Source organism: Pelodiscus sinensis, chromosome 32, assembly GCF_052426305.1.
Source record: "Pelodiscus sinensis isolate ZL-2025 chromosome 32, ASM5242630v1, whole genome shotgun sequence".
In the NCBI taxonomy this organism is placed as follows: Eukaryota; Metazoa; Chordata; order Testudines; family Trionychidae; genus Pelodiscus; species Pelodiscus sinensis.
Window position 1 is genome coordinate 3,655,178 of NC_143083.1, and position 18,141 is coordinate 3,673,318.

The 18,141-nt window shown below is 57.8% G+C and overlaps 1 protein-coding gene across 2 annotated transcripts in view; it reads left to right on the top strand.

The window, feature by feature from the left end:
* The first annotated feature begins 224 nt into the window (after positions 1–224).
* Positions 225–18,141, top strand: part of LOC102458141 (nuclear receptor ROR-beta-like) — a 40,944-nt gene continuing 23,027 nt past the window's right edge. Inside the window, exon 1 of one of the 2 annotated variants that reach the window (XM_006128975.5) lies at positions 225–495. In XM_006128975.5, the coding sequence (XP_006129037.2) occupies positions 489–495 (7 nt within the window). In that variant the 5' untranslated portion in view covers positions 225–488. Of the gene's footprint in view, positions 496–13,229; positions 14,067–18,141 lie in introns of those variants that run through there. The other variant, XM_089774962.1, reaches the window with a different exon arrangement.

Sequence of the window (18,141 nt, forward strand, 5' to 3'; positions counted from 1 at the left end):
GCCCCCAGCTTTCCAAAAGAAGCCAGACCCCAGGCCTGATTCATATGAGCGGGCAGCCTGGGAGAAGAGGAAGTATCTCTAAGAAGGTGGCTACAGGGAGCTGAGGATGCAGGAAAGGAGGGGGAGGGAAAGACAAGGGGGCGGGGCGCAAAGTGAAACTGACTTGAGGTGGGCGGGGTCTAAGCAGGGCTTGTCATGTGAATTTCCACATGCTCCATCGGCTCCAGCAGAAAGTAGGTTAGCAGAGCTGTAGCAGGCACTGGCAGCCCAAGAGAGGCAGAGAGAGAGAGGGGGGCAGGTACCTAGAGTGTCTGAAGGGGAGGACGGTCCAGTCACTTACCCATCATTAGGGGAGCAAAACACCACCACAGAACAAGGATCCAACCCTGGAGACTTAATTTATTGAAGGAATTGCTGCTGTTCTAGGTACCGTTGCTGCCCGTTTTCATGAGCTTCTCCACACCGTCCTAATACCAGAAAGCCCCAAGATGCGAGGTAAGATTCTTAAGATGCATGCCCGTCTACAGCGCAGGCAACTTTCGCTTGGCTCTCCCCCAGACGAGCTTTTTCTCTGATTCCCAACCCAGAGAGGCAGCCGGGGGGAGGGTGCTTGTGCATCTCTGCAACTTGCAAAAGCCGACTCCAATAACTTCATCCTTTGTGCTTGTTAACAATTGGGAAAGAATTTTTTTTTTTAACTGGATTTGAAAAAGCCCAACGCAGGATGCGACTTGCAATGTGCACTGTTCATTCTCCGAATGTTGAGAGCTCCTGGAGAGATTTAGCCTGTGACGTATATTCCTGGGGGCATTTGGGGACTTTTTTTAATTTAGGGTGCACATTTTTCTGACATTACAGTTGTTTTTGTGGGATTTGGGCAAAAGATACATCCACCCATTGCATGGCACCAAAAACACGCCCAGAATCGTATTTTTTTCCTTTTATAATCCCGGTATTCTAGGCTCTGGTTTAAAAAAAAAAGTCTCCAAAGCAGACAAGGGAAAATATTTTTCCACTGCTAAAGTTGTTTGTTGCTAGGAGGGGTTTGGAATTGACTGTCAATTTGTGTGGAAATGCATCTGGGTAAATCTGGCTTTTGGGGGGTGGAAGGGAGGGGTTGAATGGTTTGTGATTATGAATCCAATTCTTATTTGTTTTGTTTCATTTTATGCGCCAGCTTAGACCTCACTTAGGATTTCACTGCTAGGAAAAGCTCTTAAGCTCCTTTTCAATATGTTGCTTCTGTTATAATTTGATTTTTGTTATTATTATTATTAAGGATTTTGATGATTTTCCATGGGGGGAACACAAGGGGAGGCCAAAAAAGTGTTTGGAAGCAAGTGATTTGGCAGGAGGAAAGCGGAAGGGACTGTGTCTTCATTTGGGACTGGATTGGTCCGATCAATCTGCCTTGGTCAGAAATCCCTGCATGATGATCTGCCCAATCAAATCCCCTTGTTTTCTTATGACCAATTATTCCCAGTCTTCCTTTTTAAAAAATGAAAATAGGAAACAAAAGCATTAGGTGCCGGGTGGAAGATGGAGGCGAGAGAGATTGCATTGGGAATAAGGATGTAATCGTGTAGTTGATTAACCGATTAACCGATAAGCAGAAACGTATCGGTTAATGCTATAGATGACATGCATTTCCCCCTCCTCCCTTGCCAGTGAATGTTTTAGCAGGCTGGCCAGCAGCCCGGCTCAGTCCTGGCTCGCTCTGGGTCCGGGACCTCCCCCCACTGCGGATCTGCAGTTAAAGTGCACTAGGAGCCAGGCAGGCAGCCAGCCAGTCCACGAGGGATGGTTTTTAAACGGGCTCCCCTGGAGGACCAGCTCCCACCTGGCATCCTGCGCTGCTTCCTCTGGTACAGAGGCAGCAGAAGGGAGTGACAGGGGACCCCTCGGGAGCAGGGCCGGAGCGCACTGGCTTCTGGCCCCATTCCTAGAGACTAGTCGAGTAACGGATAAGAATTCATGATGTTAATTGACTAGTTAACATCCCTAATTGGGAACAATCCTGCGGGAAGTTAGACTCTGGGCGAATTCTGCCCTCGAAGCAGAAATAGGGCCCTGACCACTGGGGTAATGCATGAGGGTTGGACTCTTCCCGCAGGAGATGGCTACAGCGTGATGGCTGCGTTGTGCCTCTTTCTTCCTTGCAAGGGATGTTCTGTTTCCATCGTGTTCGGGTGACTTTCCCGGGGCTGGCGCTCCCTGGGGATTCCTGGCGCGCTCTCTGCAGAGCAGCTGGACGTTCCAGTGTGTGTGTAACCAGCCTCACACGGCTCCTTGAAAAGATGCACATTGGCCAGATTTTCCTTGGCCGCAGAGGTCTTCGGTTTCTCCGTCTCCCCGCACCCGTCGTCATTGGTGCCGGCGGGAGGGGGGGGAGAAGGCAGCAATGGCAGGGGACGTGCAGGCCTGCACCTTGCCAGTGGGGAGTTGGGCCCAGTGGCTGTTGATTGCTTTTGATGCCCTCCCAATTAATAACAACACCTAGCTGTTACGTGGCGCTGCCCTGGAAGTGCGGCACAAACCCTGAGCAATTAATTAGCAGGCGGGTGACGTTTCCTTCCTTTGCGTTTGGGGGGTTGTCAGTGGCAGTAGAGGCTGGATGGAGCACATAGCGAGTGCAGGCTGCGTGCTCCATTCGAATTCTAACCAAAAGGCGTCTCCGTTTGAAGGGCCTTTGTACGGCCCCTCTGCACGGATCCCCTTCCCGGGTCATTACACTCCGCTGGGTGCGTCTCTCGGTGGCTCTCCCCGCCCCGGGCTGTGTCTGTGGGCTGGGCAGCTTGAGACACGCGGGGCATTAGGAGCCAGGCAGGCGTTGTATAATCCCATCAGTTTTAGTTCTATAAACCTCCTGGTCCCTTGTTTTGAAAGGCAGCATGGCCAAGTGCGGCGGGCTTGGCAAGTATTCGAAGTTGTCCTAGTGACCTAGATCTGTCATTGGAAAATCAGGAAGGGGGAGGGTAGGAGGAGCTTCCTTTCCCATTTATGCAGCGTGTGTGCTCATCTGGGCCAGAAGGGACCTAGCTCGAGTTACTCCGACATTGCCCACGATGGGGAGCAGCCGGGATCCTCGGCCTGCCTGCGGCCCGGCGATGCTTCCCCCTGCGCTGGGAAAGAGACCTGGTGTGATCTGAGCCGGGTGGAATAGCAACCGACAGAGCCAGCTAGGGCAGCAATGAACACGCCCGTACTACAGCGGGACTTGGGTGCCTGCCCGCCCCAGGCTGGGAGTTGCAAAAGGGCTGAGATGCATTGTGGGATAATAGTAGTGCCGGGGCGCACGGTGCTGTACAGGCAAAGGGACCCAGGTCCCTGCCCCAAGCCGCTTACACGTGAAGCTGCATCATCCTTACCCACATGAGTAAAAGTGCTAGGATCAGGCCCACGGCCTTTGTAAAGGCAGGGTCAGTGCATAAGTGGTGTGTGCGCTTATAATAGGGGTGCATAGGAGTGTGCGTTAGGGTGTTGTGGGCCGGAACACAGTCCGGCTAATGCTGAGTCACTCGGAAAAAGGGCCCCTGATTTAAGGTGTCATTGGCCCCAGTTGAAATGGAGCTGGCCAAACAATCTGATACAGACTCGTGTGTGTGTGTGTGTGTGTGTGTGTGTGTGTGAGAGAGAGAGAGAGAGAGAGAGAGAGAGCTGACTGCATATCTAAACCTACACAAATTCCCACCCTGCCTGCTGAAATGTGGAAGTTCTGACTTGCCCAGTGGCGGGATCTGGCCCGGACAGAGCCCGGCTGAGTGCCCTGCGTCTGCCCCCGGCGCGTTGTCAGCGTCTCTGAGCGCTGACTGGCATGTGCAGGCCCTTGCGGTGCAGCACGAGTCGTTTTCTAGGCCTCTGCCCAGCACGGAAGCGCTCTGGAGACGCTGCCTGGCTGAACACACCCTCCTGCTTCGCTTCCGTCAAATCTGGGATGCGGGGAAAAGGCTCCGTGTGCTTCTCCCCCTCCCCCCCCCGCCCTGTGGGGAATTGGGATCTGGGCCTAATGCGAGAGCAGGTAGCGCCGGGTGGGAATGGACGGCCCTCTCCTCTCCAGAGCCCACGCCAGGGAGCCAGCTGATGTGATTATCCCAAGCAAATCGCTCTCGGGTTGGTTTCTCTCCGGAGCTGGGATGCAGAGGAGAGACGCCCGGGGGGGCTGCCCTTTGCCTCTGCTCCTCGCTGTCAGGGATGGCGCTGGGTCTGGGCCGCACAGCCTGCCCTGCCCCCACATGGAAATGCCTGGCTGCGTGGGTGCCAGAGCCCCCCGTGCACCCGCCTATCGGCAGGGCAAGCACGGCGTCAAGCAACATTCCCTCTAGATGTTTCCATCTGTGTGCAGAATAAACATTGTTATGTGCACCAAGACACGTGCAGCTGTGCACCACCCATGGAAACATGCTGCCGGCTGGGGGCGCTCTGCTAATCAGCTGGGCAGCATTTGAATCTCTCCTGAGTGGTTGCCCAAGCGCCCGGCCAACAGGGAGCCAGGACACCTGCCCTGGGGCCCCCCCACCGCGTGGGGAGTCCCTTGCAGAGTTAGCAGACCCCTCCCAGCAAAGGGAGCTGCTGTCCCCTATCCCAGGGCCTCTCTACCTGGGCCTCACAACCAGGTGTCAGGCGGGGGGGCGGGGAGTCACAGCCACCCTGCCCTCCCCCTGTGCTAATGGAGATGGGAGGGAGACAGCCTGGCAGTGTGACTGCACGGAACAGACTGGCCCCCCCCCAGACCAGCATGACCGCGCTTGCCCCAGACCGAGCGCCGCGCGAGAGAGCGCTTGGGAGACAGAGGAGCTGTCAGCAGCAGGCCTCAGTTATTCCAGCACAGCAGCTCTCTCCCTTCCCAGGCTGCCGACCCCCTCGTAGGAGTCTTGATTTGTCCGGCAGGCCCCCCAGTTTCCCCCCTGGAAACCGGCTTGCTTACGAAATCAGACCGAAAAGTGCAGCACACGGCCCCGAGAACCTGTGTCCTTTCTCCTTTGCACCTGCCAGTCACTAGATCGCCCGGGATCTGCATCCCACGCCTGCGTCTCGGTGCGTGGGCCACAGGGCTGCACCAACAAGTCACGGTGGGAAACTCGTTTGTACTTGGCTTTGCCAGGGCGTTGTATGCAGCCTGTGGGAAACCAGGGCAAATGCCCCGAGGAGGAGCTGACGTGCCCCCCCGGCAGCCCCCTGCGTCCTCCCAGGGTTGAGAGACACTCACCTGGCACATTTAGCTGAGGATCTCAAAGCAGGTTCGTGAACTCTGGCTACCCCTCGGCCAGACCTGCTGAGCTGCTATTGGCTCACCAGTGTAGCTCTGTTGCCTTGAAAGAGACGAACTGGGCCCTCTACCCCCAGGCAGGCGCTAGGCAGAGAGAAGGGAAACAGCTTGTCCAATGTTACGCCGCAAGGTGATGGACTCGAACCTGGGATCCTCATCACCAGCCCCCATGTCCAACCTCCTGGCAACACTCTCCTGAGAGTCCCTTCCGAATGCCACTCAAGGATGCTGGAGCAACACCCGCTCGCAAAAAGCTTCAGTCCTCCTGCAGGGAGCGGCTGCTAAACCGTAGTTCAGCCGTCACATGAAGTGAGGACCCCCGGCAGTTGGCCCCCTCACCATCTCCAGTGCGGTGAGGGAACGAGTCCCTCTGCTGCGAATGACAACAGCTGGCTCAGTCCAGCCGCCGCTCCGCCTCCGGGGTCTCTCCTTCCTCCGCTAGCTGGCCCCCACGCCTTGGGCGCTGGGCAGCCCCATGTGTTGAAAATCCAGTCCCTGCCCCCAGGAGCTTCCAGCTGAAGGCCTTGTCTACACAAGAAAAGGGTGTCAATATGACTAAACCGGTTCCGAAACTGACTTAGCTGCTCCGAATGCGCCTCCGCCTGGGATCGAGTTAGGGTGGGCTGGGAAGAAACGGACTGATGCTAAATCAGCCCTGGGCACTGGGGAACTCCAATAAGCATGTCCACACTGCTTAAATTAAACCGGTTTCTAACCCGACTCAGTTAATTAAGGTGGGGACGTCGCTGCTGCAGGGCAAACGAGCTGCTCTTGCCTGCTCAAAACACCACCCCGTGGGTGTGGCCCAGAGAAAGGAAATAAGGAAGGGTTTCTAGCTCCTTCTCATAACACATGGAATAGGGGTCGCCAAATGAAATTAATAGGTAGCAGGTTTAAATAAAGTGTTTTTTTCACATAATGCCTCAACAACCTGTGGAACTCCTTGCCAGAGGATGTTGTGAAGACCAGGACTGTAACAGGGTTCCAAAAAGAGCTAGATAAATTAATGCAGGACAGGTCCATGCATGGCCATTAGCCAGGATGGGCAGGGAGGCTGGAAATGGGTGACAGGGGATAGATCACTTGATGACTCCAGTTCTGTTCCTTCACTCTAGGGCATACTGAGCTAGATGGACCTTTGGTTCTGTCTGTTTTTATGACCTGTATCTCCATTATGGCTAGAGGTGAGGCCAGCCAGGGAGATGAGTCTATTAATTTCATTTGGTGACCCCTTAGTTCCTGTGTTATGGGGACAAGGAAATCACTGGTAAAAAAGTTTTAAAAGTTAGTTTAGAGTTACAGGCGAACACGGCCCCTCTGAGACTGTCTAACTTTTCCTTATTGACTTTCTCCACCCCAGTCCTGATTTTATAGACCTCTGTCCTATCCCCCCTTAGTCGTCTCTTTTCCTAGCTGAAGTCCCAGTCTCTTGAAGCTCTCCTCATATGGCAGCCGTTCCAAACCCCGAATCATTTTTGTGGCCTTTTTCGGAACTTTAGTGCCTGGATCCCTTTTTTGAGATGAGGTGACCACATCGACACGCAGGATTCCAGCTATGGATGTGCCATGGATTTAAACAGAGGCTTTAGAGAGAGAGAGAGAGAGAGACATTCTCTAACTCTTTCTTAGTGATTCCTAACGTTCTGTTTGCTCTTTTGACGGCCGCCGCGCACTGAGTATTACTTTGCATTTATCAACATTAAAATTCATTTGCCGTTTTGTGGTCCAGTCACCTAGTTTTGTGAGATCCCTTTGAAGCTCTTCACAGCCTGCTTTGGCTTAACTATCCTGAGCAGTTTAGTATCATCGGCAAATGTTGCCACCTCACTGTTTACCCCTTTCTCCAGGTCATTTATAAATAGGTTGAATCGTCTCGGTCCCAGTATGGACCCCTGGGGGACCCCACTACTTACCGCTCTCCATTCTGAGAACTGGACAGTTATTCCTTCCAGCTCTGAGTCAAGAGGTGGGCCTAGTGGTTAGAGCACGGGGAGTTGGGATCCAGAATGAGTGAGTTGGAATCCGAACGGGTGGGCTGTGGGAGGGGAGTGGGAGCCAGTGGGCTGCGAAATGGGGCTGGGGAAGCTAGAACACTGTTCCCACCGCTGGGAAGGGAGCAGGGGCTAATGGTTAGAGCAGTGGGGCACTGGCAGCAGGAGCCAAGTACCGGCTCTAGATTTGTGTGTAACCGTGGGCGGCTCTCGGTGCAGGGGGATCTCCCGTTGCCCCAGCTAGCAAGGGGCAGCATGTGCTCAGCCAAAGCCAAGCCAGCGCCCTCCTGCTCTCCCTACCGAACCTGCTGACTCCCCACCCGCGCCGGGCCTGGCCCGTCTCCCCTTGGCGTGCGCTGAGCCACCCTCGCCTGGCTGGGGGCATCGCAAACTTAGCAGCGGGGGAGCCGAGGACGTTACCTCTTGGGGCATGGGGAAACTCGGATCGGGGGCGGGGGGACCAGCCAGCTTCCCACGCATGTACGGCTCCAGGAGCACAAGGGGCTGCCACGGTCTCTTGTACCAGAGAGCCCAGGCCCCATCCTCAGGCCCCCTGGGGCTGGAGATGACGTATCCTCAAGGGAGCAGCCTTCATCCCCACGAAGCTCTCAGAGCTGCTCCGTCGCCATCCTCATTAAGGCCACTTTCTCCCCTGCCCCTGCAGTCTCCTTGGCCCCGTTGTGCAGCCAGGGGATCTGGGAAGGCAAAGGGGCCGGTGGGGGGCCTGACGCTAATTGCCAGTCGTTTCCCCTGCCCTGGGCGCAGGCATCGATCCCCCGCAGCAAGATGGGGCACGGGCCGACTTTCCCCACAGGCTTCTGGGTAATGAGCCGCTCGCCCTCGATCTTGCAGCCGCGGTGGGCGGACGGAGCACACCTCCCGGGGGGATGGGCACTGGCTCCCCCGGCCCCGCAGAGAGGTTTGCGCACGGCCCCCTTGCCCGACTCTGCCAGCAGGAACGGAGGCCAGCGAGGGCCCGAGTCTGAGCTCAGCCCCGCCCGCGTCCGTGTCGAGCTGGACTGATGCTCGAAAGTGTGCGCTGGCCCTTTACGTCTCCGTGCCCAGCTGCCAGCTGAACCGTAGCTGCGCCGTGATTGGCTGCAGGGGGAGCACGCGGCTTCCGCAGCGCCTCCCAGCACGTGCCCTGGCTTTACAGGTGTGTCGCTCATGGGCAGCTGGGGAAGGCAGCCCAAGTCCCGCCCCTTCTGCCCAAAGCCACACCCCTTCCCCGAGACCACGCCCCTTCACAACCTTTCCGCCCTCCTGATTTCGGGAAGGCAGAGCCTGAATGACCCGCCGCCCATGGTGTCACTTCAGTAACACGGGTGGGGAAAAGCGGAATCTGTCAACCCTGCACGTGGGCAACAGCGAACAAACGGTTTCAGGGGCCACGCACAGGCCCCCACCGGGCCGAGGCCGTCGACCGTGACCGCAGGCTCTGGCGGTGTCCGCCCCTTTCCTCCAGGGATCTCCAGGCGCTTTGGACAGGCGCAAATACGGCTGAGGCACAGGACAGGGCCACGACTTGCCCAGGCTGTAAATCGGCACAGTCCCGCCAGTCCCCGCTGGCTGAGGGCCTGTCCCCGCGGCACAGCTCAGAGTAGAACCCAAGCGTCCTGATTTCAGCTTCCCTCCCTCATCAGCAGTGGCAGAGCTAGGATGAGAAACCCGCTCTCCCACCTTCCTGTCACCTTCTGCAACCAGTAGGCCACACAGCCTTTGCCCCAGGCCCTCCCGCCCCATGCCAGTCTCATAACCCACAGGGAGTCTAGGGCTTGATTACCAACTTTCCTCTGTGCTGCTCACCCGCCAGATGTTTCGGAATGACATCAGCCCTGGAGACACCATGTGATCGAATTAACCCCAGCCCTGCTCGCTGCAAGCGGGAATCAGCACCGCGAGCTGGGATGCGCTCGGAAAGGGCCTCGTGTGGCCCCGGGGCCGCCGGGGCTTTCTCAGCACCGTGCGGCCGGCCCGCCGTTGGGCCCTGGGGGAGCCGGGACAAAACGTGGGGCATGTGGAGAGGGGGAGGGGCAGGGGAGCCCAAACCTTTTCGACCCCCTCAGACAGCTTGACACTTCGTCTGGGATCGAAATGGGAAAGGGACCCGGCGGGGCCCCGCTGCCCAGACTGCCCCCCCCCCCCAGCCCGTGTCCGGGTCCCCAGCGAGCGCTGAAATGCCAAACAAGCTCTAGCAGCCTCTGCCAGACGTCTGGGGGGGGGGGGTTCTGGGTCTCCCTGCGCCTCTGTTGAGCTTGAGCTGAGTTGTCACCCACCGCGGGGCTGGCAGGAGCAGCAAGAGCACAGTGCACACGGCTTCCCTCCCAGGCGATCTCAAAGGGGAAACTGAGGCAGGGAAGCAAGTTGGCCCCGGTCCTGCTGGGAGCTGGCGGTTGAGCTGACAGGCCCGATTCCCAGCCCTGCTCTGCACGCTCAGCGACACAGCTCCCGCCAGCAGGAAGGGCGCGGGCACCCCCCCATCACAGACCTCGCTCTTCTCCCTGCACCCCCATTCTCGACCCTCCCCTGTCTGGTCCCCACGCTAATCCTCACCCCATCTCAGCCCTTCGCTGCTGCCAGCCGCCACTTCCCAGCTCCTCCTCAGGGAGATCTAGGCACCTAACTCCCAGGGAAAACAGAGGTGCCTAAACCCCTTGGACAAGCTGGTCCAGAGGCTTTGCCGGGCCCTCCTGGTGGAGCCTTCATCCCAGCTTCCCCAGGGACTGCTGACAGAGTCCTTCCTCTCTTTGTGTTTCCCCTCCCAGCTGCCGGCCGGGGGCGACTGTAAGCTCTTGGGGGCAGGGACTGGGTCTCCCAATGTGCACGTACAGCACCTCACACAGCGGGGCCCTGCCGTTAGTCGGGCCCGCTAGGCGCTGCAGTGATGTGCTATTCATTACCAGGCCTCTCTGCTGCCTTGCCAGCAGAGCTCCACGGACCCTCGATTGTGGCCCCCGCCACGGGCCGGTGTGCCACGTAGCGCAAGCTCTCGCCACAGCCACTGACCCTCCATCGCGCCCGGCATCCTGCCTTGGACACGGGGCCCTTCAGGAGACTCCGGGCTGTGCACCGTGGGGCTGGCCGCGGGGGAGGAGAAATTCCTTCCTGACCCCAGCCAGCAGGCAGCTCACGACCTGAAGCATGAAGGTTGATGGCCCCCGTTGCTGTGTCATGAAGGGGGACAGAGAAGCCAGGCTGCATTTCCAGCACAGCCCCCCCTGCCCTCAGAGGGCTCCGGGCCGGGGGACAGCGCCTCCTTTTCCCCAGACGTGCAAGGACCAGCTGCCGGCGTGCAGGGGGCCCAGCGTCCCCCGCCGGCTAGCAAGGCCTGGCTTCTGGAGGGGCAGGGCAGCGAGGGAGAGGCCCCCGCCCTGTTTGTTTATAGCAATAACCCGGCAACGTTTAGCCGGGGGGGCGGGAGGATGAGGTGGCGGGCCCGCCCGGCTGCCTCTGCCAGCTGGGGAGGAATGCAGTCGGGTCGCCAATTCCTGCCTGGCTGAGGGTGTTGCCGGCTCTGCCGAAACCTGGGGAGATGTCTGCTCGGCGCAGCGAGCGGCTGTTCGGCTTTCAGGGGCCGGCCCGGTGACTCCTGGGAAGTGGGGGCGATGCTGTGTGGGGGGGGGGGTACTTAGACTGGGCACCTCTTTCAGCCAGGGCGGGAAAGGGTCTCTCCCAGCTTGGCCTTAGGCTGCTGGACAGGCACGTAGCCCCCTGGCCAGCCCGCCAGAGCACCCCTGAAGGGCTCCCAGCAGGGCTAAGGAGCTGGCTTCTCCTCCATTCGCAGGGGTGTCTTGCTGCGTTCTGTGGGGCTTGGCAACTCCTGATCTTATGGGCGAGATGCAGAAATAAGAGACATCCCTTGTGATAAGGGGCTGGGAACCCGTATCCCCATCTCCACCCCTTCCCTGGGAGATCCCGGGCTGGGACCCTTCTTTGCACTCCAGGTACCTCCCCCGGGCCCCGTCCCTGGCAGACAGCTATACCCTGGGGTGGCGTCACACGCCCGTGTGAACCTGTGTGGGTGGAGTGACTCCGGATTGACACTGGGGCACTCTCGGGGGGGGGGGGGGCAGGAGGGATGACAGGAACAAGGGTGAGTGTGCGAGGCCTGTGAATCACAAGGCGCCTGGCAGAAGCCCTGGAGGGCGGCGGGGCTGGGGGGGCATCAGAGCCAGAGCCAGATCCAGCCTGAAAGATGCCGATTGCTGCACCCCCCCCCCCGGGAGTTGGAGGGGGGCCCGGATTCCCAGTCCACAGTCAGCCCCAGTGCCTCGCCCGGGAAGGGTTAATCCAGAACAGGCAGCTCATACAAGCGCCTTGGTAGGTGCTATTAGAGCCGAAGTGTGTCAGTGGGACCGCAGGATTTAACGCGCGTGGCCCACGCCTGACAGACAGGCCCAGGGACCAACCGCGGCCAGCACCGAGTCCACAAACGAGCCACTGGGCCCAGTGGGCGCGGGGCCCGGGGCGGGGCCCGGCAGGTGTCGTCAGCGTGCTGTTTAGCTCAGGCTGGTTGTATAACCCGGGCGGTTTCAGGCAGACGGTGCCAACGGGGCGGGGAATCGGGCACTGGCGGGGGAGGGAGGAACGCACGCCGCGGCCGGGACATTTTAATTACTGGCTGGCTTTGGGGTTTTTCTGTGTGAACCTTTTCCTCCCTGCCGGCGGCCGCGGGGGATCTCGCCGGGAATGGGGCGGGTCCGGCCGGCCTGTAAACACCTCGTTAAACACCAGGATCGTTCAGCGCGTCAACACGCCGGCAACTGGGGGCTGGGAAGAGTCTCCCTAGTCCCCCATCCCTAAGAGCATTGGGATCGGTGACTCCTCCACGCCCCCCGCAGGCAGGGCTATCTTCCCTGTGGTGCAGAGGGGGAACTGAGGCACAGAGTGGCTCAGGCGCAGCTCCTCGGTGGTGTTAGGCCCCTACTGCTTAGAGGATCTGGGTCTAAGTGACTTTCCCAAGGTTACACAAGCAATCTGTTGCAGAGCAGGCAACTGACTCTGTCTCTTTGTAACCCACAGATTCCCTCCTTGCCCGGCTAGGTGGGGAGCATGCTGGCCTGGGACTCGAGTGGGGTGCAGCCCTTGATCTCAGCTCCCCCGTTATACCTCGCAGGGAGCTGGAAAGGGGGGGTTCAATCCGTCCCAGAGGCGCTCAAATAGTAGAGCGGTGAAGGCCAAGTGAGCCCTTGCTGGATAGCCCCAGGGCCCTGAATATCTGTCCTCTGGCTAAGGCCAGGCAGCTCGCTCCGTGCAGGGATCAGTTTGCGTTCCCTGGTGTCCTGCTCCAATGACTCCCCATGGTAATCAGCAACAGCAAACAGCCCGGGAACCCACATATGCCCAGCCTGTGGCCTCTGGCTTCCAGCCCACGGGAGACCTGCCCCTTCGCTTCACACAGCGTATAAAGAGATGGTGTTGCCTAGGGGTTAGCGCCGGCAATGCGTTGCCATTGGTTCTGGGTGTGTCACATGACCTCACGCTGTTTGCCCATGTGTCGTGCGAGGGGCAGGGCTGGGCGGGCAGCCGGGGGCTGGGCACCACCTCGCTGCTCCGCATTCAATAAAGCCCTTTGGTTGAGCCAGTCAATTTGTGCCGATTTATCCAGCTGCCACGGCTCTCGCACTCTAGGGTACGTTTCTCATCCCGATGAGCCAGGGGGCTACAGAAATTGCCCATGGGGCTAGAACAGGGAACTCAACCCAGCTCTCCTGCGCCCTACCCACTAGGCCGTCTTGCCTCGGTGGGCTTCTTGCCTCCGTATAGCAGAGGCACTGAGGTGGTGTCCACACGCCCTGTCTCCATGCAATGCCTTCTCCTTCCTGAACTTTGCCCCATGCCTCTGCTGATTTGAAAGCAAAGAGCCAGGGAAGGGGTACAGAGAGGAGAGGAAAAGACCAAAGAACAATCCCCCCTCTATGCTTCATTAGGGGACAAGACCTGACAACCCGAAAGGGGCTCCCTCCATCCCGGATCGGGCCCCTTTGTCACGCTAACCTCCCCCACACCTGCCGTGCCAGCTGCAGAACTGATGTTGGAGGGAAGTCGTGTTTGATATTTACAGTAAGGACGATCCCTTTCCTGTCCAAGAAGTCACCAGCTCCAGCTGTTTCATTCCCTCCTTTTTTGTTTACTCTCCGTTGTGGGTTAACAGGCTCCGGGGGGTGGTTGGACGGAGTTTTGCTCTGGATTGCATTAAACTGATTCAGCAGCACATTACAAACAGGGCAGCAATTAAAGGCCATTTTCACGTTCAAGCGCCACGAAGTTTGAATTAAGGCAGTATCTCTGCAGCGGCTACCAAAGAAGCATAGCTTGTTAGATTGTCTGTGTTTGTACAGCGCCTAGCGCCAGAGGACTGCGTTAGGACCTGAAGAAGCTTCTGCAATACAGAGATGTGATTGTTTTTTCTTCCTGGCCACTCCAAAGGTAAAAAACTCTCAGCTACAATTCAAATTTGAAAACAGATTGGAAGTCTGGAAATGTGCGATTCCCTCCGTAACCTTAACTCTGCCCTGGTGTGTCCGCCCTGTGTCTTCCGAGAAGCAGACTGTTCACAGATCTTTTTGGATAATCTCGCTTCTTGAAGTGCATTCAGAGTCCGATGTGCTGCAATGACAGGAGCATAGCCCCGTACACAGCTCGGTTCATGCACAGCTGTAACCGCAGTACCGGCAATGGGCCGTATCACGGATCCGCGTATCCCTGTGCGGTCGCCAGTGTCTCCATGGCGTGGGGTTGTGATGTCACAGGCTGGCCTCTCTTGCTGAGGCTGGGTTTCCTGTCAGGCCATCACCTGCATCTAGAAGGTAAATGATCCGTCCGCTTCAGCTTGGCAGGGCGGGGGGATGTTGGGTTTTGGCTCCGCTTATGTTGGACCGTGGAGGTACCAAACCTGCCAAGCTGGGCACAGAGGCAGACGCGGGCTCAGGATCCCTTTTGGAAGCAAGCGCTGTGACCTTCCGGCTGACCTGCCAGTGGGGCAGGGCCAGGCCTGGAGGAAGAGAAGAGGCAGAAGGGAATGAAATGCTCCCACAAGAGCTCAAATGGGACGTGCACCCAGCCCCTCGGCTGCTATCCAGCTTGTTCCTCCTACAAGTGTAACCACCCCGAGCTGATTTGAACCTGGGAGCCCAGAGTTGCTACAGCTTGAGCTAAGAAGCCAACTGGCCTTCAACTTAGGCTGCAGGGCTCCCTTGTGCCTGTCTCTCGCTGTACGTGGTCTCAGTGCCACTACATGGGACAGTGAACCACACTAGGTGTGTGGGTTACACGAGCCCCCCCCCGGGGACAGCGAGCCCCCCAGCTGGAGCCCGGTACCCCCACGTGTCTCATCTGCCAGCCTGGCTTACAACTGCTCTTGTAATCCCTTCCATTGGGAGGAGCCCTTGCTCCCAGCCCAGCTGGGTCCAGGGTTCTCTTCCCGGTCTCCCACCTCGGTACTCAGCCTGGCTCGATTCCTTTGGCATTGCTGGTGGGAGGGGAGGCTTGGTTGGGGGGCTGCACCCCCTTTCTATGGGGCGAGGTCGGGAGCGACGTTCCAATGTGCAGCAGTCCCGTCACACTGTACCTGTGCTCTTGTTGGGGTGGGCCAAGGGTAGGGCTGCCACATGGTTTCAACAAAAATCCCAGACACACTTGACATGACGTCACAATCGACATCCCATCTGATCTAGAAAATACCGGACAGCTCTAGTGTCTCCATTTGTTTCCCGAACAGAAAGCTCCAATACTGGACTGTCCGGTTCAGAACCGGACACCTGGCCACCCTCGCCAAGGGCTCATGCCCCGCCCAACTCCCACCCCTCACCCAAGGAAGAGGCATGTATTACCACACACATACGTGTACACACAGCAACATGCACGCACCCACAATTGCATGTACACACAGAAAGACATGCACACATGTGCACACACATACACAAATGTACACACACAAACACATGGACAAATGTGTGCACACACACACACATATGCAAATATACCCACACATGCAAGTAAACACACAAACTCACATGCAAACACACCCATAGATGCATGTGCACACACGAATGCAGGCGCCCACGGACCACCTGTGTGTGCACACGTTCACACATGCACACACACAAACCCATGGACAAATGCATGCACACACACATGCACACACAAACACACATACCTATGCGTGCACACATGCACATGGAAAAAAAATCCTTCTGGTCACTGGAAATCCTAGGCCACTGCCCGGGGAAGATGAGAATCGCAGAGCAGCTGATAGAAGCATTGCATGTGGGGAATGAGGACCCCTTGTTGGAAATGAGCAGTGGGTACAGAATGGAACCCGCTGGAGTCCTGTATTGTCTTTGCTTAGCGCTGGCCTCAGAGAGGCAGTACGGCCTGGTGAGCAGAACACTGCCCAGGGGAGACCTGGGGTCTAGTGCTAGCTCTGCGACTAGCCTGCTTGGGGAAGTCATTTTACCGCTCAGTGCCTCAGTTTCCCCCTCTGTGACTTGGGGACGAAGCTACTTGGAGGCTCCCTGTGGAAGGCGCTTTCAGAGCCACTGATGGGAAGAGCCAGGGGTTCATATAATAAGCCAGGAAACGACAGGGCCTGCATAGACACCCCCCCGCGCTGCTCCGTGCCGGGGCGTCCCGACCATTGGAGTCTCTGGAGTGTCCTGTCAGCACGGGGGCGAAAGGGATGGGTGACTGCAGAGGGCTCTGCCGTCCCGGAGGGGCCCACCAGCCGGTGAAAGCTGAGCTTAGGAGGGTGCTAAGGATGCTGCCGTGACTCAGGCATGGGCCAGCGACTCCGGAGAGCTGGGCTCAGGGCCTGGCACCTTGGGTAGGTCACCTGACTTTTCTGAGGGAAAAGCTCATTCTCCCCGTACTGCGACTGCAAGGGGGATTCTCCTCTAGCTAATTGCAGCAAGAGCGGTCGCGCTGGGCTTCTGTGCCCGGGCCCCTTACATCACTGTAGCACCGGGTGACAGCGGGTGAGAGGCAGGGGCCCATTTCCTCTGCTGAGATTGGAGGCCCTGGCTGCGAGTGAGCGTGTGCCTCAGTTTCCCCTCCATCGACAGTTGCGTGGTGGTGATGGCGGAGAAGAGGTCCCGTGCAGGGTGAATATTTGGCTTGTTGTTGTTGGACTGCATTAGCACAGAACAGAGCTGCAATCCACAGTTTCACGATGCTCTCCCGCCCTCCCTCCGTACACACCCTTCTGCCCACGCAACGCCTACTGTTTCTAACACACCCATCACCCTGGTGTCTCGCCATCTCCCCCACCCTCATTCTGCTTCTTTGCCTGCAGTGCTCCCCCATTTGTGCCCCTGGGCTTCCTTTCTGGACTCCCATCTACCCCCCATGACTAGCTAAACCTCCAGGCACAAATATCACAGCCATTTGACAGAGGGGGGGAAATGAGGCACAGGGGGTATGACTTGACCAAGGACGCCCAGTGAGTCAGTAGCAGAGTCAGGAACAGAGCCCCAGAGTCTATTCTACACACACATACTCAGCCAGAGCGAGGGAGGTAGCTGACTGTGGGATGCTCTAACATCTGTGTTTGGGCCCCAACTTTCTCCCGGAGGCTGGTCTCTAGTAGTGGAGGGGAAGCCCGGGGCCAGCAGCGTGGTGGCTCCAGCACCCCTTGAGCGTGTCGCAAGCAGGCCACCGGAGCAGACACCAATTGAGGCTCACATGGCTCATGGCAACTTTTCTGGGGGTTGTCCCAACACTGGGCAGCAGGTCTCTTTCCCCGCTGCCTGCAGGTGACTCCGGAGAGCCACGGAGCTGAGTCACTTCCTCTCCGGGGGTCAGGCAAGAATTCCAGAGCCCCCCGGCAGGATGTTGGACTGGCCACAGGGTCCCGGGCAGCTGGTGGGGGACTCTGGAATGAGCCCTTGCAAACAGCATAGGAAGGCAGGGCTGTAGCAGGGAGTGCTGCCTAGTGGTTAAAGGTCAGGGCGGCGAGCCAGCGGCTCTGCCACCGAGTGACTCCATGTTTTCCTACCTGTCCATTGGGGCTCAGACCTGCCTTGCCGGGGGGAGGGCTGGGGGAGAGAATGAACTCTCGCTAGAGCTCATGGATTCCAAGCATTTCTCAGGCATCCCTTCGGGCTCCCTGGCCAGCCCCTTCCACGTGATTTGGGCTTGAAGAGAACACCTAGGCCCAGAAATCAGGGACGTGGGATTAGGCCCGAGTGACGCGAGGGTGGGGGGACCTGGCCCAGCATGCCATAGGATACTGTGGGAGTTGGCAAATGTCATTGTGGAGCCTTTGGCTATTATCTTTGAAAAGTCGTGGAGATCGGGAGAAATCCCGGATGACTGGAAAAAGGCAAATCCCATCTTCAAAAAAGGGAAGAAGGACGATCCAGGGAACGATAGGCCGGTCAGTCTTACCTCGGTCCTGGAAAAATCATGGAAGGGATCCTTAAGGATCCATATTGAGGCACTTGGAAGAGGGGAAGGTGATCAGGAATAGTCAGCATGGATTCACAAAGGGCAAGTCGTGCCTGACCAATCTGATTAGCTTCTATGATGAGGTAACTGGCTCGGTGGACATGGGGAAGTCAGTGGATGTGATATACCTTGACTTTAGCAAGGCTTTTGATACGGTCCCACAATATTCTTGCCAGCAAGTTAAGGGAATGCGGATTGGATAAATGGACGGTAAGATGGATAGAAGGATGGCTAGAAGGCCGGTCCCAACGGGTAGTGATCAACGGCTCGATGTCAGGATGGCGGTCGGTTTCTAGCGGAGTGCCCCAAGGTTCGGCTCTAGGACCGGTTTTGTTCAATATCTTTATTACTGATCTGGATGAGGGGATGGATTGCACCCTCAGCAAGTTCGCAGATGACACTAAGCTAGGGGGAGAGGTAGATACGCTTAAGGACAGA